General features: G+C 45.8%; 1 protein-coding gene across 1 annotated transcript in view; it reads left to right on the top strand.

The window, feature by feature from the left end:
• The window catches only part of LOC147701009 (phospholipase A2 inhibitor gamma subunit B-like), a 40,163-nt gene extending 16,714 nt beyond the window's left edge, over positions 1-23,449 (top strand). Inside the window, exons 3-5 of the mRNA XM_086929835.1 lie at positions 8,629-8,778; positions 20,491-20,631; positions 21,187-23,449. Of these exons, the coding sequence (XP_086785961.1) occupies positions 8,629-8,778; positions 20,491-20,631; positions 21,187-21,377 (482 nt within the window). The 3' untranslated portion in view covers positions 21,378-23,449. The remainder of the gene's footprint in view (positions 1-8,628; positions 8,779-20,490; positions 20,632-21,186) is intronic.
• Positions 23,450-23,826: the final 377 nt, after the last annotated feature.

Raw genomic sequence — 23,826 nt, 5'->3', positions numbered from 1 at the left:
ACAGCAACCTAGGGCCATAAAAAAAAACAGGCAAAGCTCAGTCTCACCTCTCCTTGTGGTATAGTGCTCTGTGTCTAAACCCAACTCCGCAGCTTGGAGATCAAGTGCCTCTCTGCCTTTCAACACTCGCGCGCACATATGCCTGGTTCAACTTCCAGCGCTCATACAGCACTTTCACGGCCGCGCAGCCGTGTCGCTTTCACGCCAGCGCAGACAATGCTTGTTTTTTTTACTTTGAGCGCGAGGCGCTGGTCCGGACAACGTGCACACTCATGGCTGGTCCTGGGGTGTCCGGTGCTGCAGCACCCTGCCCTGTCACTACAGCTATCTCCTCTCTCACTACAACAGCTGCCAACCCCTCCAGCACCCTCACTCGAGCTTTCACATAAGCCCTGGCACCCTCTCTTAACACTTCTGCCAGCCCCTGGCGTCCCCAGCCAGCTCAGCCTTTCCTGCCTTCCTCTGCTGGTACCCACAGCCCACTTCCCTTTTTATCGCTCTCCGTCTCTGCCTTCCACTTCCATAGCTCTCCGCTGATAGCATCACTCCACCCATCTGCCTACGCCGTGTATCCCCCTTTTATCACTGCTTTGCAACCCCTCGTACTCCATACACCTTGGGGTCTCTGCGGCAGTAAAGAAGTTACTCTGCGTTAAGTATCAGTGAGCTCTCTCGTCCATCTATTAGTTCATAGTTCAGCTTTGTCCCAAAAAAGTTCAGAGGACTCGGTCTCTCGACTCTCATAAGTTAAAAGAGGACACCCATACATTGTGCATGGTTTACAAAGGGCCCGCGCTCCGATGTTTACCACAGCAGACCCATGCCCTGGCATGTTGCCTCCTCCACCCGCCTCCCCCTCTCTTGGAAGCCCCTTCCCGTGCGTTCCTCTGCTCTGTTTTCCTGCCCTCCTCCTTTGCAGCACTTTCTCCTCTTTCCTGCGGTCGGTGTTGCTAGGCCTGCACCCTACACTTCCTCTGTTGCTATTACGACCATCCCAAACGTGTTGATGCCCTCCCGCCCTGGGACTTCCTTCAACCCAGTTTCCTGCTCTCGCTTTCGTTTACCGCCACACCCCAACTTCCTCCCTGCTTCCTCTACTCTAGTTTTCTCTTGTACAATCCTACCCCTTCCACAGACCCCGTGCCTCCCCTGCCTGCCGCAGGCCTCCGGTACCAGGCCACGGTCCTGCCCGCCACAGGGTGCTGGCTGTTGCTGAGGAGATGCCTCTTCAGGCCTCGGTACCTGCCTCTTCCCCACACGTACGCACCCAGCAGAGCAGGGAGGAGCCCAGGGGGCGAATGACCGCCTGACTCAAACAGACCCTACAGTCCGTGTAGGACAGATCCGGTGGGCCTGCGCGTCCTCACACACAAGCACACTTTACAAAGCACTTGATTCTAAAGTAAGCATCTGAAACCCTGCAGCATGGGACTAAACTGACCACACCCACTTGGCTGAGCTGCTAAAATTCTTCCTCATTGACTGTGAACTCTCCCTTTATATGACTGTTTTTTGAGTTAACACATGTTTTACCCAGTTTCCTAATGCTAAAAGTGATGTCAGGAGAAAATCTCCCAGGACTTGGCTACAGGTCTATGATTGCAGTATATACTACACATGGCTGCCATTTGTCACCCCGAGTGGGATGGGTATGCTCAGACTTGAATCCCATATGCTCCACACCACTGGAGTCAAGCTTTCCTGGCTGAAGATGTGTGATAGCCAGAAACCGGTCCTAGGATGCTTGATTCTGGTCCAGGAAAGCTTAGCAGTTCGGGCTGGACTGTTCCCATGAGGCACAGGGTCAAGGCTGATTTGCATATGGCCATGTCTGAACTGGGGTGGTGTGGAGTGCAAAAAAACTATGGATTTAGGCCCAGATCTCTGTACTGGGGTGAATGTATGACATTGTTCTGTATCCAGTCAAGGTCTTTTCTTTTGAATTCTGGGACTTGTGGTCCTGTTTTATAATGGAATATACAAGAATAAAAGCCCTAGAATTCAAAGAAAAAAAAGCATTGGCATAGCCAATAGGTCCCGCATTTGGGACCTTCTAAGTGTTTAGCCATGCACCAGTTACTGTTGTTGCACCAAGGATATTCTGCTGCATAACTGAATACTTTTAAGGTCCCAAAAGCGAGACCTATTGGCTATGCCAATGCTTGTTTTTGGTATTGTGCTTATTACGGTAAATCCTGCGTTTACTCAATTTTTGAAATTGTATTTGTTCGATTCATAACCTTTTCTTGTAAACAAGCATTGGCATAGCCAATAGGTCTCGCCTTTGGGACCGTATGTGTTTAGTTATCCAGCACAATATCTATGGCTTGAGTCGGGGTACCATGCGGGTGGACTGCGCCCCCCACTTATTTTACCGGGAGCTCGATAACTGGAGCAAATGGAGCCACACATTCACTCTTTGGCCTCTCTGGGACGAGATCAAAGCCCATTCAGAACGCTGCTAACGTGCTGGCTTCTCTGATGCAATCTCATTTAAGGGTTGAGCGAGGGGAGGCAATGAGTCTGATGGTGCAAGCCACCTTTAGTGATGTCACTTCCTGTTGTGACGTCAGCGTCCCCTCCCCACTTCTTTTTTTAGGACTTGTTCCCTGACAATATCCTTGGTGCAACAACATCAAGTGTTGCATGGCTAAACACTTATAAGGTCCCAAAGGCGAGACCTATTGGCTATGCCAATGCCTGTTTGGAATGTTGCATGCCTAGCCAGCAAACTGGTCTTTTGAAGACTGTGAACTCTATATACGTAAGGATGATATTTTCCTATTGCAGTAGATCTGGGCTACTGAGGAAATCGTTTTGGATGGTTACAATTCATACTACTTCCACGTAGCTCGCTCTGCTGCAGGCTAAACGTCTTGGTTCAAAGTCACCCTGGATTACACCGTCCCACCAATCCCTTCTGATAGTCTCTTAAGTCAAGCTTTCCTAACTGTTTTGCCAAATGGTATGTGTATTGTCCTAATTAATTTCTATAACAGCTATTTTGACTCAGACCATACTGCCAACTTTAAAGAGCTGTCAGGTTTTATATTAGGTCTTGGACTTTTAGCATCCTTGTGTGATAGCTTTAATATTATTTTAGGGGGTGATTTTTCAATTAAGTGGAAAATGCACAAACTACGTTTGTTATAGCCTTACCATTGGGAGTGACGGACAACCCCAGGATAAGGGGGGAGGAGGTCAGGCCCTTCACCAACTTACCAAACTGTGTAATTTCCTGAATGCAACCGAAGTTTATGATCCTTTCTATCCAACCAAAGTAACTTTTGAGAGAGGGTAGTGCACCTCCATGATGCACGTAATTTTTGCAAATCAGCCTCTTTGTGCCTAGGTCATGTGGGGCAAAATAGATGAAAGACCTCATAGTGCCGATAACCTCCTCTGTTTGGAATTATGTTTTCAGAGTAGAGGTGGGGCGATCTTGATCTCACAATCCCTAGTAACCAAGACCCGAGGGCAGGAGTCTTCTTGTTCTGGAGAAGTGTGGATATGACCCACCTCCTAGAGAAAATATGATCCAACCATCTCCCAGTGGAATTGCTTGTTGTGAGTCAGTGTCTACCCACTTTGTAGAACTAGATTTAGTGGTCAGTGGTCTGTTTATAAAACCAACAGCCAAGGCCGGATGGATCCAAATGGTTCGACGAGGCATGTAGAAAGGCTTCAAAGTGTCTTCATGAAGCTTTAAAGGTTAAGCCAAAGGATTCACATAAAGTGTGCAAATGGAGACAGGTTTACAGGGATGTGTAAAGTGCTAGGTGGAAAGAAATGCAAGTGAAAACCTGGGGAGAGTTGATGAAGGCCTGCAAACTGAAAGATACTAGAGCTTTTTGGGCTGCCATAGGAAACATCAAGTCAGTGGGGGTAAAATAAAACCGTGTTGTCATGACTAGCCAGGAGGCCTTGGTTGACCATTTAAAAAAAAAAAATAATAATAATAATAATAATTCTGTATAGGAAGTAAGAACCATCCACAAAAGCGCATGCTGAAAGGCCCCTTTCCAGAAGGGGTGCCAATGCACTTATATAAAACTGCCCTAGACCTTTGGGCCCCTTTACTGTGTTTGACTGCGCTCTGTAAGACAGGCATACAACAATCCTGGCGCTCAGCCCTAATTGTCCCCATTTTTAAAAAGGCAATCCTCAGAATGCTATTGTCCAATTTTATTACTGTATTCTGCTGTCAAGTTAGTGGGTAGAATAGTTCTGGTCCACCTTTTGGACTGGATTGGGGTAACGAGTAACCTGTCAGAGGCGCAGTACAGAATCCATGAGGGGCTAGGCACAACAGATCAATGTTTAAACCTGTATCTGCTGATAACTAAATATACCATTGTCAAGCAGGGCTCCGTTTGTCTCATGGATCTGTCTTGCGCCTTTGACAGCATGGTGAGGACTAAGCTTTGGGAGATACAAATTGATATGGGGGTTGACGATGACCTATTCCTAAGAGCTCTCCATTATGACCTCTGCCTCATTCCGGTTTGGTTCCTCAGGTGTGAGGACTGAGAGATTTAAGATTGGACTTTGGGTATGCCAGGGGTGCGTTTTACCATCCCTGCTATATATATCGCGCCTATGTCCTGCTCTATCCTCCCAAATCTTGGTTGCCCCCTCCATAGGAGGCATAAAGGTCCTGGTATTACTATATGCCGACGATGCCATTTTGCTATCTAGAACCCCCAATGGCTTATAAATATAATTCCATGAGTTTGTCACCTTCATAGGTTCTTTGGGTTTTTCCACCCATCGCTCAAACTTTTATTAATTGTAACCTAAAGCAAAATAAAATGTGATGTATCAGGTTGCAATGCCATTCTGTGGCACATACCCAGGATTTCTCCTTGCTGGGCATATTGCTTCCAAGGGGAACTGGGGAACCTGTACCTCAGTGGTCCGGTGTAAATTCTCAGGTTCGCTCATATATGTTTTTGACCTGGCAAGGCGCATTGGGGAAAAAACATTTGGTGCTCCTATAGGAGGTATACCGGAGTGTCTTCTCATTTTAATGTACGGCACAGGCATATGGTGGTTATAGTAACCCAAGTCACTCCACGTGGTACAAAATAGAGTTATTAGGAGACACCTTGGTGTCCCACCTACCTGTTCCACTTATATTTTGCGCTAGGGTTGGAATATACAGAAGACTCCATTAATCTACCCCCACTGCTGCTGTGGTGCTCTGTATGGACTAATCCGCATGCCGCCTTCAATGAGGTAAAAGTACTAGACTGGTTGTCATGTAATGGAGGGCTGAATATCCCTTGGATTCACTATGTGAAGTATGTGTTATTTGATCTAGATGAGTCAGTTTTTCCACTACACTGAAACTGTGCAAGCAAGATATGGTTCCTTGTTTGAAACGAATAGACATTATCTTAGTGTTAGATTTGGGGATCTCTAGTTGGCATAGGTAGGTACCTGTGACACATAGGGACCCTTGCGTCTAGTCAGAGTGAGGGGGTACACTCCCAAAATAACCCCTGCTCACCCCCTTGGTAGCTTGGCACCAGCAGACAGGCTTAACTCAGAGTCCGTGTGTAGAGCATTTGTGAACAAATACAGTAATCCAGTGACAACACTACAGATGGACACCACACAGTTGTATATTAAAAATAAGTATTTTTTTATATAGATTCAACACAAGACCACAAACGACAAAAGTCCACAATACTGTACTTAAGATGGTAGAATTAACTTAGTTCTCTTTAGATCTTAAAATGGGACCATTTGAGTCATGTAACTTTGGATGTGTAACGCTATACAATGAAAGTGTTGCAGGGTAGGTGATGCGTTGTTTTCTGGCTCGCAGGAACAGTGATGCGTTGGTTTCTTACTGCGCTTCCGTGGCGGTGCAGCTAGCAACGCCGTGATGCGATGAAGATCTGGTGCGATGAAACAAAGATGGCGTCTTGTTCTTGATGCGGCACGCTTCTCTGATGTTGCGAGATGCCTCGACTCGATGTGACAGCTGCAGCGGCGACACCCTTGTTCAGCGATGCGGCTTTGGCGGCGACACTCTTCTCCCACGATGCGAAACGCTTCCGCTTGATGCGGCAGCACCCTTGTTCAGTGATGTGACGACTACGGCGGCTCAGACGGCGGCATGCTTCTCCGTGGATGCGAGGCACTTGTGCGGTGCAATGCGACAGCTACAGCAGCGACACCCTTGTTCAGTGATGCCATGGCTGCGACGGTGACACGCTTCTTCGATGTTACAAGACATTTCTTGTGATGCAGTGCAATGCTACAGCGGCGGCATCCTTGTTCAGTGATGCGCAGCGGCGGCTGCGACAGCGACACGCTTCTTCGTGAGTCGGGCTTCCAGTTCCTTCTGACACGCAGTCCAAAACAGCTGCAGGCTCTCCCAAAGAACCCTTGGGGAGCTGGTGGTTGACGTCTGTTGTCCCTGAGACTTCAGCAGGAGGCAAGCTCTTTTCTCAAGCCCTTGGAGATCCTTTACAAGTTGAATAAAGCACACAAAGTTCCTTTCTCCTTTCTTTGGCAGTCAGGCAACCACTGCAGGCCAATGTCCCAAGCAGCACTTCAGCTTAGGGATAGCCTCTCCTCAGTTTCTTCTGGTTCCTCTCCTCGGCAAAGGTTTCTTGTTGTCCAAAAGTGATCTACTTCTCTGGGGTTTGGGTCCCCCACTTACATACACAGTTTCTCTTTGCTCTCTGAAGGCAGAGAGGCCTTTGCCTAGTCCAAACATTTCTGGTCTGTCCTGGAGCACTCTGTTGACATGACTCCTTCTTTCCTTTCACAGTGCAGGGCAGAGACATCAGACTCACCACAGGAGGTGAAGCCAGAATTGTGGTGGGAAGGCACAGCCCTATTCAGGTACCAGGTGCAACTCCTCCCTCCTAGCTAGATGCAGATCTCTCTATTCACCACTGGGCTGACTCACCGGGTTTCCTGGAATCCCACAGCCCCGGCCACTCAAATTCCAGACAAGGAATACACAGCCTAGCAGAGGCAGGCTTGGATAGTTGGACAAGAAAATACCTACTTTCTAAAAGTGGTATTTTCAAACACAGAATGTTAAAATCAACTTCACTAAAAGATGTATTTTATCATTCTGAGTATAGGCATACTACACTCCAATTCCTACCATGTTCCCTGAGTCAGTCAAGTTTATAACATGTAATAATCTAAAAGCCCATTCTGGCCTATGGGGAATAGGTAGTCTTGCAATAGTGAAAAATTAAAATGGCTGTAATTCACTACTAGGACATGCCACACACATCAGGGCTTGTCCTACCTTATACTTACAATGCACACTGCCCTTGGGCCTACCATAGGGGTATCTGATATGAAGAAAAGGGAAGGTTTAGGGACTGGCAAGTGGGTGCACTTGCCCAGTCAGCATGGCAGTACCAGACTGCACACAGACTCTGCAATGGCAAGCCTTAGACACACTTTTCCTGGCTGCTTCTGTGGGTGGCACAACCTGTGCTGCAAGCCCACCAGCAGAATTTGGTTTAAAAGGTCTGGGCACTCCTGGTGCACTGTGCTAGGGTCTGACAGGTAAACCAAACCAGCCAATCATGGAGTCACTAATCCGTACATCAATTTATAATAGGGAGAGCATATGCACTTTAGCACTGATCAGCAGTGGTATAGTGCCCAGAGTCCTAAAACCAACAAAAACCGGTCCGACAAAATACAGGAGGAAGGCAAAAAGTTCAAGAATGACCCTGCAACAAGGGTCAAGTCCAACACTTAGCATAGCAAATGAGTCCTCCAAAACCACTGTTATGAAGTATTAGTTCTGCACATCACTTCGGGTATGTCAATGTGCTGGGGGGAGGGGGTAGACTCCTCATGGGATAAAATGTTACTTGCACGTTTCCGCCTAGGTTTTGTAAGATGGCTCCTGAGTTTTTCTCTGTGGCCTGTATGGTGACGTGCCCATGTGATGAAGTTTCACCTCAAAGTTTGCTACATTGCACTTTTTTTCTATACAGTTTATCAGGATTGTTGTCAAATGTACTTATTCCCCTTCATCAGGGAGTGGGGCATTCAAACTTCCATGGCAGCCCTGGAGTGCCTTCAAACACTGGAGTCTCAAATGAACTGTCAATATCTGCTCCTTGTTAAGATGTGCCATCAAAAGGAGGAACTCAATGCTGTTATCTGTTTCTATTTCTCTTGCATTTGAGTAGCTTTTAAGTATAGAAAGCAATGTTGCCATGTAACTTATTCTGTAATAAATTGGCACTTGCACTTTGTCTGGCCATCCGGGCAGGCAACTATCAAGTGTGGTGACCCCTCTTTATACATTAATTTCTGCTAATACCCCACAATCCCACCCATACATTGTACCTTCATGCCTAGGAGTCCAGGATGTATGCACTTTAAAGTAATCAAGGCCAATGTTGAGTTTTTACTTTGTGATGCACTTTTTTTCTTGCTATGTTATGTACTATTAATGGGATACATTTTTATCTGCTGCACTTTTATGGCTATGTTCGTGGCCGAGATAGATATTTTAAACAAACCATATAGGAGGAGGTGCTGTTTAGGGGTTAAGTTAAAGCTGCTGTCTGTTAGAACAACTGCTTTTTGAATGGCTACCTTGTTTATCGATGTTGTTTTCCCTAACAGATGGACTCCTCAAAAAGGAATATGTTAGAGGTTGTGGACAGTACAGTGCAAAATGTAACAAGGTTCAAAGTATGACTGCTCCCTACGTTGAAATCAGAGGAAACTCTACCTGCTGCACCACCGACAACTGCCACCCTGACCAGCCCACAGGTGTGTATGTGTTATCACATCGTGTGTGTGTGTGTATGAGCTTACGCCTCCGAACACAGGTTTGGTTTCTGTCCCGCTGCTGTTCTGTGTAAATATTTGTGCTAGAAATTGGGTGACTGGTTGACTGGGGTGTGAGCCTTGGTCAAGTAGCACCCACAATTCTAGTTAGGGTAAGTCACAAGCAGACTTCAAATGAATCTGTGCTCACTTGCTGTTATCTTGGCACAGGGCAGTCAGGTTTAACTTAGAGACAATGTGCAAAGTATTCGTGCAGAACTTTAAACATCAAAACAGTGACAACACCACACAAAAGATCCCCTAAATGGTTAGAAAAGTAGAGCAAAATATAATTATTAATCTAAACCTAACCAACAAAAATCCAATCAATATAAACAGAGTTTTGCATTTTAAAGAATAAACTGTAATATAGTGCCTAAAAACATAGGGCCAACCACAGCTATCTAGTCAGGCTATACTGGGTCAAGGTCAAAATTTCAGGCCGACCACGATGGCTCACGGGTCGAATACATTCCCAGATTAGTCACGCAGAAGTTTTAATGTCTCAAGTTTTGTGCCAAGAGTCCTGTTCGTGTTGGAGAGGTTTGACGGGGAGGCTGGAACTTTGCGTTTGTGGCCCGCACAGGCTAACTGCTGCTGTGCCAGTGATGGTCTGGTGGCTGCTTGTGTGGGATTTCAGTGTGAGCGGTGCGCTTCTAGTGCGAACAGTCCCATTTATGGTTGCGAGGAGCCCAAAAGTTTGATTTACGAGTCAGATGAGCCCCACCAACTGTCCAGTACATGAGGGGCACCACTTGGGTCAGGAACTTGCTGTAAACAGGTCCAGGAGCTGTTGGGGAGCATTTTATGATACTGAAGCTCAGATCAGGAGGCCAGCAGAGTAGTCCTGTGACTCTCTTTGGGGTCTTAGGTTCAAGATGAAGTTGCAGGTCCAGGTTTTCTTCCCCAGACAAGAGGTCTGCAGGCAGCATGGCAGCACAACCGGGCAGTAATGCCTTTAGAACAGCAGTCTGGTAGAGTTGCAGTCCTTGTAGCAGCACAGCAGTTCTTCCTCCTGGCAGAGTATCCACAGGCCCAGAAGTGTACTGAAGAGCAGCCTTTACACGTATTTTTTGTAATACACAGTTGTGCCTTCTAAATGGGGAGAAGCTTCTAGATGCATGCCTTTGAAGTGCACAGATGCCCTGCCATCCTGGTGCGGACTCCCGACTAACTGCATAGAGTATGCCACACTTTTTTGTGGAGGCAGGACACATCCCGTTCAAATGTAAGTGGGGCTGTACCCAGCTCCTCCCTCGATTCCTGTCAGTGATGGCCCAACCAGTCACATCTTAGCTCCCATTGTGTGTTGCTGCCCAGAGAGAATACACAACGCCTAATTGTCACTCGCACCCAGTCATGTGTCCCAGAGACATCCTGCAGGCCCCAAATGGCTAAGGTGAGAAAATGCCAACTTCCTAAAAGTGTCATTCTAAGAATTGTAATTTAACATCCAACTTCACCATTATTTAAAATGTTAAATTGTGATTCCAGAGACACCAAACATGAACTACATATTGCCCTAGCATCAGAACTTTTATAGATGCCCATGCTTTTGTATCATTCCCTGTCGTCGGAATGGGAGTCTCTGTAACAAAAAATACCATAGCTGTAGGTACAAAAGAGAAAGGAAAAGGCCTAGGCCTCATTCCCTTTTGTAGCATATCACCCTCTTTTTGTAAAAGATTAAACTTGGGCATCAGCCAATCAAAAGTGCCTCACCCCTTATAACCCTCCTGAAGGAACCTCAGAGCCTCAGATTTTCTACTGCACGTTGTGCTTAGGGAGTCTCCTTTGAGCTCTGCTCAACTTCTACTCTTCAAGGAGTTTCTTCAAGATTTTTTCTTCAGATTCTTTTCAAATTTACTTCAGAATTGTTAGCTGCCTTCCAGGAAGTCTGACAAGGAGAAGAAAAAGGCCCTTTTCAAGCCATGTTCCACCTGTGGATAGAAAAAGCTTTTTGTGGAGGATACTAATAAATGTGTTCTGAGCACACCTATTTTACTCTTTTTTTAAAACAAGTTTCTTCTAGTTATTTTGATCTGCGTGCTGCAACTAATTGAGTATACCCAATACTCTGTCTTAAACTAAAAAAAGTGGCTGGTTAACTGGCGTTGACACAGACTTAGTTGCGCACAACCTAAATATATATTTGTTGATCTAACACTGTTTGTTTTTTTCACAAATCCAATTTATTCATATGCCGTTCACTATTATTATCAACATCAATATTACAGCATTATTTTTTATTTTTTATTTTTTTGTGGAGGATAAGCACACAGACTGCATCTATTGCCTCTATCCTGACCACAGGGCTGCAGACTGTAAGATCTGTCGCACCTTTTCGACCAAGACCCTCCGGGACCGTGAGGGTAGGCTTCTGACATGGCTCCAGAAGCTGAAATCCAGGAAGGATACTGTCTCTAGTAACAGTGAGGATGCAGCATCGGCGTCTTCCTCAAGAAGGTTCAGTGAAGAGAGGTAGGGGTTCCCCTTCTCCTTCTGTGGAGCGTTCTACTAAGACCTCAAAAAAGACCCCCAGTGAGTCTGAGAGCCAGGGTCCCAGCAAATCTCCTCACCGAGGTGAAAAGGAGAGGGTAGGACCAGCTACGCCTTCCAAGGGTGAGAAGACTGCCTCAGCCTTCATGAAACCCTCTTCCCAGTCTTCTGAGAGGAGTTCTAAGTCCTCGACCACGAAGGCGGCAACGGTGGTGTTTCCGTCGACGAAGAAATCGAAGTCGAAATTAAAATTGGTTTCGTCGACGGGGGATTCATCAATGAAGGGATAGTCGTCAAAGAAGGAAGCATCGACGGCAGGTTCATCAGCGTCGACGGGAGGTTTGCTGACGACGGTGTCGACGACGAAGGCGTCGGCGTGTACCACAGCATCGTCGACGAAGGCTACAGCGTCGCCGACTATTATCATGACATGTCGACGACTATGTTGGCGATGAGGGCATCGACGACTACTTTAACAATGACGACAGTTGGATCGTCAACTGTTTCATCATCGACAACACCAATCTGGTCGACGTGTGAACAACCATCGGCGATGTATTAATCGACGATATTGTCCTCTGAAAAGAGAATTACAATTTCTGTTACAAGAATTACGCCGGAGATGACATCTCCTAGGAGAGTGACCCCCTTGCCACCAGCTCTTTGAGGAAGGGGAGTCAGATGAGGATGGCCAGGACTCGTATGGCTTTGCCAATAGTCCCTCAACTTTTAGTCAAATGCCAAGAGATGGACTCTGAAGGAGAATATGACCAGGAGGATGGTAGACATCATCAGACGGCCCAGTCGCAACATCATTCTGGGCAGGATATGGTTACAGTACCATCTTCTTTTCTTCAGGACCTGCATAAGATGCTGCAGGACTACAAATCTAAGGCGATTAGGCCAATTCTGGTCCCGGCAGCTCCTGCTACGCCTACATTGATTTCTGCCTCAACGGTGATGCCAGGATTACCTGCTCAGGTATCCCCTCTGCCTCAGACATCTTTCCCATAGGATCCTTCTGGACGGGCAGATGCCCATGATGACTCCTCAGATGAGGATCAACAGTCGGATCATGACTCTGTTCATACAACTGAATGGGATGAATATATCATTCCAGATCCCTCATCGCCAGTTCCAGATCCAGTTGATTCCCCGCCAGCGGACAATGGAGGTTTCCATCAGCTGATGTAAAGAGCAGCTGGCAGATTCAAATTGGCCATGCCTGCTGTGGCTACGGATTGTTTCCTATATGATTTCAAGGAACCCTTTAGAAAGACAACCAGGTCAATTCCTATTGTGGATCATCTGTGGAAGGAGGGCCTGAAGGCTATGAAGAACCCAGCCACGGTGGTCCCTGTGCTACCGCGTCTGGATAAGAAATACAGGGCACCCGATGATAGACCGGTGGCCTTGATGGGCCATTCAAAACCAGACTGTTATCTCACAGGCAGAGCAGAGGAAATCTCGTAACCCCTCTGCTCCCTTAACAACTCCACCGGAAAAGGAAGTGCGGGGATTGGATAATGCGGGGAAAGGATTCTCGTCGATGGCGAGTCTTCTAGTTCGAGCTGCAAATGCCCTGGCGATCTTGGGTAGATATAACCGCCAGCTTTGGTGTGATGTTGCCCCGTTCCTAGATCAGTTACCTCCAGAGTCAACATCAGAGGCGAAAAAGATCTTGCAGGAGGGAGAAGCGACGTCAATGGAGATCATGGACTGTGACATGGACATTGCAACAACGGCGTTTCGTTCCTTGGCTGGGGCGGCAGTCCTCCGTCCCCAGGGGTGGCTGAAGGCTACTTGGTTTCGGCCTGAGATCCAAAGTCCTGGATCTTCCCTTTGATGGGGAAGCTTTATTCTGAAAGCTAATTGATGACACTCTTCAGGAAATAAAAAAGGATATGGAGACTGCTAGATCCTTGGGTACCCTTCAATACCGCAAGTCTCCTTTTAAGGGTTCCAGAGGCAGAGGTAATAACTACAGGGGTTCCTATCAACAGCAGCGCTATTCATCCACGGGCTCAGGTTCCCAGCAATACCGTCAGCCTTATCAGCAGAGACAAGGGCAGTCTTCAAACTACTCCATGCCTTACAATAAGGAGAAGCAGGCTGGACGAGGACTAGATTCGTCCAAGCGCCATTAACGGCCTCCTGGCTTTTCCTACTGGACCCTCCTCCAAGAAATCATCAGTTGGAGGCAGGGTAACCAAATACCTTCAAAACTGGTCCAGGATAACATCGGACCGTTGGGTGCTCAACATCATTCAGAAAGGGCATACCTTGGAATTTCCTCAAGTCCCTCCACCCAAGCCCCCGGCAGCCATTCCATCGAAACACCAGCGTCTCCTGTGGCTCGAAGTCCAACAGATGCTCCGGAAGGGAGCAATAGAGCCGGTCCCCTCCAATCAAAAGGGACAAGGATTCTATTCCAGGATCTTCCTGGTGAGGAAGACGCTAGAAAAATGGCGCTCCATTTTAGACCTCAGGGAGCTCAACACCTATCTCATCTCCCTGTCCTTCTGGATGGGCTCTCTCCAGGACGTCTTGAAGCTCATCAGTTCGGGGGATTTCATGGCCACGCTCGATCTCGAGGATGCATACTACCATGTCCCGATTCACCCAGGACACAGAAGGTTTCTACGATTCACAGTAGCCAAGAGCCACTTCCAGTTCATGGTTTTACATTTTGGACTCCGCTCAGCCCCGAGGATTTTTACAAAGGTGCTGGCGCCATTAGCAGCATTTCTGCAGAGGAACCATTTCCAAGTCTTCCCCTACCTGGACGTTTGGTTGCTGAAGGCTCCGTCCAGGGAGGCCGCGCTGGACGCTGTTCAGGCTTGCACAAATTTGTTTCAGAATCAGGGACTCACTCTAAACAAAAAAGTCATTCCTGGTCCCATCCAGAAAGGCTCGTTTCCTGGGAGACATCCTGGATTTAAAACTCTCGAAGGCCTTCCCTACTCTGGAAAGGAGGGAGAAATTACAGACCTTGGCTCGGGACTTACAAAAAAGAAGGTGTCTTTCAGTACGCTGCTACAAATCTCTGCTGGGAGTAATTTCATCTTGTATTCCCCTAATTCTTCATTGCAGACTAAGAATGCGTCCACTACAGGAGCAACTAGACAACCAGTGGAAGCAGGTCCACGGATCATTCCAGGACAAGGTGACCGTCACTCCAATGATGAAGGAAGCGGCCTTATGGTGGGCAGATCAAGGCACTTGTCCCAAGGTCTATCCTTCGTAAGCAACTCGTCTCCTCCAGTAGTAACAACGGACGTGTCATTGGAGGGTTGGGGAGCAGTGATGAAAGACCTGCATGTCAGCGGTCTTTGGTCGCCTCAGGAACAACAACTCCACATCAACCTTTTGGAGCTAAGGGCAATAAGACTGGCTCTGCAAGCCTTTCTCCCTCACCTGGGAGGTTCGCAAGTGCTAATCAGGATGGACAACACCACTATGCACTATGTGAACAAGGAAGGGGGAACCAGATCTCGTCCATTTTCGCAAGAAGCTCAACAGATCTGGGAATGGGCGATCCTTCAGGGAATATCGCTAAAGGCAGAACACCTGCCAGGGGTTCTAAACGAGGACGCCGACAGACTGAGCAGGTCATTCTCAGTCAGCCACGAGTGGGAATTGAACGAGCGAGTTCTGGAGGAGGTCTTCAGCCAGTGTGGCAGGCCGGAGGTGGATCTCTTTGCCACACCGACCAACAAGAAATGCCGGTCTTACGCAAGCAGGCTTCACCATCGAGGGTCACCGGGGAATGCGCTTTCGATATCCTGGTCAGGGCATTTGTCTACGCCTTTCCCCCCCATCCCTCTGATCCTGCGGCTCATCAGGAAGATCAAGGTGGAGCCGTTCAGGATGATCTTGATAGCCCCTGCTTGGCCGGTGCAGTTCTGGTACACAGAACTCAATCTGTAATCGCTAGCTTCTCCTATTCCTTTGAGGGTTACTCCAGATCTCCTCACAATGTCTGAAGGACAAGTTAGGCACCCAGATCCACAGTCATTACACCTGACCGCATGGCTCCTGAGCAGCGAGAGTTTATGAATCTCCCCATCTCAAGCGAAATTAAGGAGGTCCTCTCCAAGGCAAGGGCTCCTTCAACAAACAGGACTTACTGTCTTAAATGGAAAAGATTTTGTTACTGGTGTAGGAGAGGAAAAGATTGATCCCTTTGCTTCCAAACCTCATCTCCTACCTTATCTGCTGTCCTTGGCTAAGTCGGGACTAGCCCATTTGTCGATTAAGGTCCATCTGGCGGCCGTCTCAAGATACAGAAGGTCTGGGCCTACTTTGTGGTCTTCCAGGATTGTCAAGCTGTTTCTTAAGGGCCTGTTCAGAGTCTATCCACCAGTGAGGCCGCTGCCTCCTACTTGGCACTTAAATCTCGGCCTTGTTCAACTCATGAAAGGCCCATTCGAACCTATTCATCGTTCTGACATGAAATACCTTTCATGGAAATTGGCTCTCCTCCTCGCTCTCACATCGGCTAGGCGTGTTGGAGAGTTCCAGGCCTTGACTATCCAAGAACCTTTCCTGCAAATTAAAAGGAACACTGTAATCTTGAGAACTAACCCTAGGTTTATGCCTAAGGTACCCTCTGACTTCCACTTGAATGAGCCAGTTATTCTGAAAGCGTTCTTTCCTCAACCGGTTACACCAGCAGAAAGAACACTGCATTCGTTAGATGTACAACTATGCTTGAAATTCTATTTGCAACGTACTAAAGGATTTCGGAAGTCTTCACAGTTGTTTGTTGCCTTTGGGGGTCCAGGCAAGGGCCTTCCGCTATCCAAACAGGGTATTTTAAGATGGATCACAAGTGCCATTCTGTATTGCCACACTGCAGCAGGAAAACCTCTGACTGGCAGGATTCGGGCACATTCCACAAGATCTGTGGCATCTTCAACGGCCCTCTTTGCGGGGGTACAGATTAAAGACATTTGCAGAGATGCTACCTGGAGCAGCGTTCACACCTTTACCAAGCATTACTGCTTGGAGTCATTTCAACAAGATGATGTGGCAGTGGGACAGGCTGTCCTGAGGAACCTCTTCCAATAATTGGTGAGCTTTCCTTTCTATCCCACCTTCCGTGATACACATTTTGTATATTTATGTCATGTTGGCTATTGCAATACTGTTATGACACAAAATGTGATTTTATTGCTAACTGCTGCTACTTTGATACAAAAGCATGGGAATCTATGAAAGTTCCAATACTGGGGCAAGAAAACAAGTTACTTACGTGTAACTTTGGTTCCCCAGTATTGTTAACTTTCATAGATTCCCATGCGCCCACCCACCTCCCCGAGGAAAGCTCAGCCTACAACAGATATGGTGTCAACGGCTACGAAAATCTGAGGTTCCTTCAGGAGGGTTCTAAGGGGTGAGGCACTTCTGATTGGCTGATGCCCAAGTTTGGTCTCTTTTACAAAAATAGGGTGATATGCTACAAAAGGAATGAGGCCTAGGCCTTTTCCTTTCTCTTTTGTACCTACAGCTATGGTATTTTTTGTTACCGAGACTCCCATTCCGACGACGGGGAATGATACAAAAGCATCAATCTATGAAAGTTACCAATACTGGGGAACCAAAGTTACAGGTAAGTAACTTGTTTTCCTTCTTTCCACCAGGAAATGAAACTTTTATCAAATGTGATAAGCCATCTCCATTGTTATCCTATTGGAGAGATAGGACTTGCAGAACTGAAAAGCAAATGTAAAGAGTTTTTCACTACCAGTACATGTAAATCTTAAAAGTACATGTCCTACTTTTTAAATACATTGTACTCTGCCCTCTGGGCTGTCAAGGGCCTACTCTAGAGGTGACTTAGATCAATTAAAAGGAAGGTTTTGGTCTGGCAAAAATGTATCTTGCCAGGTCGAAATGGCAGTTTAAACCACACACAGGCTCTGCAGTGGCAGGCCTGAGACATGTTTAAAGGTCTACTTAAATAGATGACGCAATCAGTGCTGCAGACCCACCAGTAGCTTTTAATTTACAGGTCCTAGGTACATGTATTACCACTTTACAAGGTACTTATAAGTAAATTAAACGTCAATTGAGCTTAAGCCAATTTTACCATGTTTTAGGAAGAGAGCACAAGCACTCTGTGCACTTTACCACTGCTTTTGAGTGCTAGAGGCCTAAAACAATAAAAACTAATTCAGCAAAAAGGTGGAGGGTAAAGGCAAAAAGTGTGGGACTGACCCTGTAGAAAGGGCCACGTCCAACAATGTGAAATGTGTTTGGTCACCTCAACTTGGCTCCTAGCCAGACTGCAAGGCCACCAGACTGATAAAAGTACGTCCCTCATACAAGCGCCCCCTTCTGCCAAATGGACAATATGTACAGAAAAGGCTGCAAGGAGAGACCAAAGAATACTGGTGTTGGTTGAAACATACAGTCACTGTACCCCCCTTTTCCCTCCCTCTTCTTATAAATGGTTTTATGCATGATGTCCATATCAATCAGTCAGTAAAAGCATATTACAAAATGTAGGTCATTTGTGATGGCTTTCCTCAAAGTGGAGACACAGTTACTCTGTTCTCATCTTCATGGTCCTTACTTCAGGACACAAAACTAAGAAAGGCAAAATGGTCAAGCTTTGGCAAGTGGTATGAAGGTTATTTGTCAATTTTTTTTTTATTGCAGGTATATGCCACAAAAACAAAACCAGAGAACTTGCTACTTCCTAGACATGGCGGCCATGAAGTTCCAATAAAAAATTGTAAATTGCAGGCAGATACTTATAACACTTAGAGAAACCATTTTTAGTTCTAACAAGCATCTCCGATAAATATGATTCTTAATCGCACTAAGAACAGGCGTGTAAAACCTTGAATAACTGTCAACTGAAAACATAGTTTAATAGTACAAGGATGACTGATAAAAGGTAAACTGGATAAAGAATGTAAAAGAAACAAAGTTAAATATGGTCATACCGGCTGTGGCACTAATGTGCTTTATAATTGGTGGAGTTCCACATGTGAGCAGGAAAAATTATGTCACTCACTACACTGTGCAAAAGAGTCAGTGGCTGAAGGCTAACCCATTGCACCATGAACTGTGCTGCGGTAGGTGGAAGCAAAATGTGAATCACATTTGAACAACTCAATGAATGGGTGAGGTTGCTGACCCAAAACTCACTAAAAGGCACATAGTATATAAATGTTAATGCTGAACATTTGAAATGATACATTATTGGAAATTGAAGTATTTTCCAAAACATCAGGCTTACCTCTAACACAGAGAAAGATGCCTGGCTCTTAGAAAACGCATGTAAACAAGGCCACCACAAGATCCTGGTTTTGAAACCGAGCTTGAAATTAAAAACATAAACCATATGACAAAAGCATGAGGAGTGTGTAGGGTGATAAGAATATCAAAACCCAGAATGTACAGGGGACAGGAAGGCTACAGTAGCTGACTGTCCACAACTTCACGACTTCACGTTTTAACTAGCACAATGAATCGAAGGGAGCTTTCAAGTGGTCCCTTGTCATACAGGATTTGGTAATTCTGACTTTTTACTGTGCTACATGAGAGAGGCAAGTTGGCCGGGCAGTCCAATCTTTAAATTAGTGTCTTCAGATCACGTTGTGATAGAGAGCTGGTAAAAATGTAAAAATGGACACCATGGGCACCCCACACTGAACTGGAGTTGTACCCTGCAGTGTTTAGTGGTATAGATGGTATTAAAAACAGATACTAAGGTACGTGGCTTGAGTGTATTCATTTATTTATTATATGTTTTGCAGTTATAAGTTTGGTCAAGTTATATTCAGCGTTGGAATAGGGCGGAAAATTGGCCCAGGCATCAAAATAAGTGACCCTACTAGAATATCAAATGGCAAAAAAAGTGGCCCACATTTGCAAATTGGGGTAGTTTTGAACTTGTAAAGACATGCTGTATAAAAGTTTTTTCAAGGTAGCAGAGAATGCATGCATTTTTGCCTGCTGCAAATCAGTCTTTACCCTCTTACTTATGGAAAAGGTCCACCCGAACTGCCAAGCCAGGTCTTCCTGGACTGGAAACAAGCAATCTGGACCGGTTTCGGGGTAACACGCCTCATCAGCCAGGTTAGCTTGAATCCAGTGGCAAAGTGAGCAAGGGACCAACGTCTGTGCATACCCTGCTAACTTACGGCGAACAAAGCAAACACAAGGAGATGACGGACGGAGCGCTGAAACTTTCCAGATATTCAGCAGTGAAATTAATCAATCTCACTAGATTGAGAGAATAATATCCCATACGGAAACTGTCCTGTGGCAATCCCTCCCCCCTCCCCCCACCACCACCCCTCCCTCCTCCCCTTGCTCTCCTCACCTCTATCTTGTGGGCCACAAGATAATTATACTGAATTACATGGAACAAACTTTGTGGCACCAAGTACTTGACAGGGGTGAAGCCATCGCCAATATTAAAAGAAGATACAAGTTGCTTGTGACTTTTATTCAAGACAGTGGGCCATATTCCCAAGAATGGCGATAACATTATCGCCGCTTTAACGGCAGGAAACTGCCACTAAAGCAGCGATAAGTGGCTTGAAAATATGCTCTGGTGAATTCCCATAGAAGCCCAGGTTCTGGTGTGCAGGACATGAAACCTGGGCTTCTATGGGAATTCACAATGGCATATTTTCAAGTCCCTTATCGCCGCTTTAGCTACCGCTAAAGCGGCGATAATGTTACCGCCATTCTTGATAATATGTCCCGAAGTGCCACAGGTTCATTGCCACCTCTGCTGTTCCTTCAGCGTCACGCTCCACAACGGATATTCCAACTGCCTTTGCGATGTGGGTACATAACCAAGCCACGGGAAGGTGAATGGGAGGGGGAGGAAGGAGCAGGGGAATGTAACATGACCAGGGTAGGGTGAGGATGGCATAGGATAACTACAGCAGAGAGCCAACCCAGGCAGTGTGTCTCACTTCACTCTAAATGCTGGTAACTTTTCCCACTATAAATATTTGTCTATGTTCTAGAAGGCAATGAGGCTCAAGCAAGCCAGAGCTCGGTGAATATTTACTACAACTATTATAGAATTCTGGTGCCTTGGCTCGGATTCCTGCTGGTATATCAGGTTCTGTTTGCAGCCAGTGCTAGGTAAGGAGGGCTGACACCTTTTCTCCTTGTTTTTAGTGCCAACCACTGGGACTACTCTGAACGGAGTGACGTGCCGAACCTGCCTCTCAGTGACCAGCACCTACTGTTACACGGCAGACAGCATGAAGTGCTCGGGGATACAGACCATGTGTGCCTTCTATGGCATCCGAACCAGAGGTAAACTGGCAGACCCGTCTTTGGGTCTGTGCTTGCCCCGCAGTCCAGGGGCATCTCTCAAAAATCCCAAACGGATCTGTTTTATGTTGCATGTATTAGTAGAGCACACAACTCATCCAGGGGCTGGCAGACAACATATCACAAGTGAGATGATAACTGGGGCCAGCAGTAGAATCAAATGGTACTGAAAGCAGAATCACTTGAGATGTAGGTAAAAAAATCACCTGGGGTGTGGATAAGATGATTTACCTGGATGATGGTATATCAGATCATCGTCTACAGAAATATAGTCTTACATAAACAGCACATCCAATATTCTTTTGCACACATATAATCCCATTGGTTCAATTTTGAATTTACTCCATGGGGCAATATTTTTGAGGGCGATACTTAATCCACCAGTTTTATGTGAGCAACATTCTGACGCTGGTCTGCTGCTCCCATACCAACTGAGGGTCACTCGGGATAAAAGTAATAAGATCATGCCGGGTGTAGGTTACAGGACTGTGTGGCATGCCGGATGGCGTTGATGATAGATTTTTTTTTTTTTTGCAGGTGTTACGAATTCTGACATTGCATTCCGAGGCTGTGCAAGTCCAGACTTTTGTTTCATTGGTACTTTCACCTCCACTGTCAATGGCTCCACCTCGGATGGTGTCATGGGCTGCAGTAATGGTGCCATTCGCCCGGAGCACGGCCTCTTCTTCACAGCCTTCACACTCTTGATCCTGAAACTACTGCACTAGGTTCCTAAGATGGAACCAGAACTCCCTGGTGCAGCTTATCCTGAGCATAGGAAGCTCCTTGAATATACCATTTACAAGGCGCGTCGACTTCATGCACGTGGGCGTTCGATTTACAGCTGCGGGGCAAAGACAAGACATTGCCCAGCGTTTATCTCCTGCCTTGTACCTCATCTTGAGACCTTTCTTTGTACTTTTACTCAACACCGTAAGGACTCGACACTGTTTCATTGCAATACTTGTCTTCAGCTGGTGTCTTAAAAAACTCACAAACATATTTTCCATGTCCTCGTACGAGTGGATGTGAGACTTGAGGCACAAAAACACATTGCCAGAAGATATTTTTTACTTTTTAGAGAATGTAACATCTGGTCCATTTGGCTCTCCCACGGCAATGGCAGAAATTCTCCTCTCATTCCCATCCAGCTCCATTAAGTCCGACATATTCCAGATGTATTGTGGGATTGAATGACGTTTTAACAATGGACCCAAACCACCCCCTTACTCTTCAGTAGGGAGTCTACCTCACCCTCTAGGGACTGTGGAAGTAACACTGTCTAAGACAACTTTCTATATCTGGAAAGAGCTGCTACCACAAAATGTGGTGTGATTTCGGATCATGCCAGGAATTTCACATACTAAGTTTTCTTTGAGCATGCCAGGACAATAAATCATTAGGCTTTGGTGCGCTTCAAATATTCCCCTGAATTGCCCATACACATTCTCTGATACTGTTGGATTATTCTTATTAGATTTCTATTTTAAAGGCACTTTAATTTGTCTATTTCTTTCAATGCAAGCCAGCTGCTTTCTTGTACAGTCAGTCCTCCATTTTGTTAATTATCTTCAGTTGCATAAAATAGGAAGTGACGTCCGAACCAGAGAGAAAGCGCAGCCTGCAGACCCATCCCAGCAGCCACATTTCTAAGTATTGTTACTTTGTTTTTAATTTTCCAAGGAGACATTACAGGCATGGGAACCCTCGACTCCTCCACCTTTAGCTTGTGAATAATAAACATAAGATTTTTTCCTTCTTTTTATAAGCCTGTAATACTTTCTTTCATAGGAACAGTTGACAGGTTAAAGCTTCAGCCTGACCCATTGGTCTAGTGTCGAACAACAAGGTAGTATGGGAGCCTGAGAAATTGGGCATTTGCACCGCATCAGGGCATGCTAAGTAATATTCTCAAAGTTGGTTTCTTCCAAAGGGCTCAGACGTCTGTTTTTGTTAAAGGTCTATCTGTGGCTCTTTTTTTCAGGGTCTTCAGATTGAGTTGCCATCAAACACCTTGAAGAGGTTAAATAAAAAAAACTGCATCCAACTATCAGTAATTGTCAATGTCCAGGTTTTTGGAAGGCCCACAATGTTTGGACTGGTTGGTCAGTGTTCTGATTTTCCTGTCTCACTCTGTTTCTTGTTTAGGTGTCAAGCATTTGCTGATGGTGCTCTTTTACTTCGGTGTGTTGACTGAGCACATGAGGTTTAGGACTCGGTGGGTCTTAAGTCAGATATTTCAAGGCGCGTTGATTCCTCTCGGTCTTCAAATGTGTTAGCATTAAGCTTCGGTCCTGATAAACTTCAGCGTTCAGTCTGCCATTTTACACCCTCTGTTTCTGGATCCTAGATCCAAGTCTGGAACTTTGGTAAACAGTTTCCCGACATTGTTCTGGGTCAGGCTTTCCTTCTATTGAAAATGCTGTCTCAAGATCTTTGCTCTTTGCTTTGAAAGAGTCAGATATGTCTCCATGCAGTTAAGAGGACATAGGTAAGGTTCTGATGTATTTTTTCACGCTACATGATTAGGCAACATGCAACATAACTGCAGCTTTTGTTATTCTCCAAATGATTGCTTCTATTGAATATTCCTAGCATTTTAAGTATCCTGTCCCTGTAATCTGTGTAACCCTGTTGAGCCACACCTCCTGAGTTATGTTTACATTGATTCTTTTTGGCAAAAACAATGCAAAGAATGTAAAGTTAGTGTACAGCAGTAATCATTTCTGTACAAATTCTACTGTCCTACTCATTATTGTAAAAGGCTGTGTTTTTGTACAAATAAATAATTGAAATCTGAGATTTTATTTTTTTAACTCAAAATTGAAGAGTTGTGATTTATGGAAAAAAACTATTTGGGATAAAGCTGGAGGCTGGAGAAAAAAGAAAACCTCTTTGCTCTTGAGCAGGTTGCTAACTTACACATATGGTAATACACAACACAGGCTGAATTTCAATCCTAGCTTCCTTCCATGAATTGCATGTATGATTTGTTTCTGCAAAAAAGTGAAACTTGATGAAACGAGTACCAGGAGGACCACTGAGTTGTGCATCACCTTTCAGCCCAGGCTCCCTCTGGCGTGAGGGCAGCTCCTTACACACATGGGTCATCCTTGTGAGTGACTAACATACATCGAGCTACAATGCCTTCCTATTACAAGGTTTGGGTAACCTCTT

This window comes from Lissotriton vulgaris, chromosome 7 (assembly GCF_964263255.1).
Source record: "Lissotriton vulgaris chromosome 7, aLisVul1.2, whole genome shotgun sequence".
Taxonomy (NCBI): domain Eukaryota; kingdom Metazoa; phylum Chordata; class Amphibia; order Caudata; family Salamandridae; genus Lissotriton; species Lissotriton vulgaris.
This window is presented reverse-complemented; position numbering and strand designations above follow the sequence as displayed.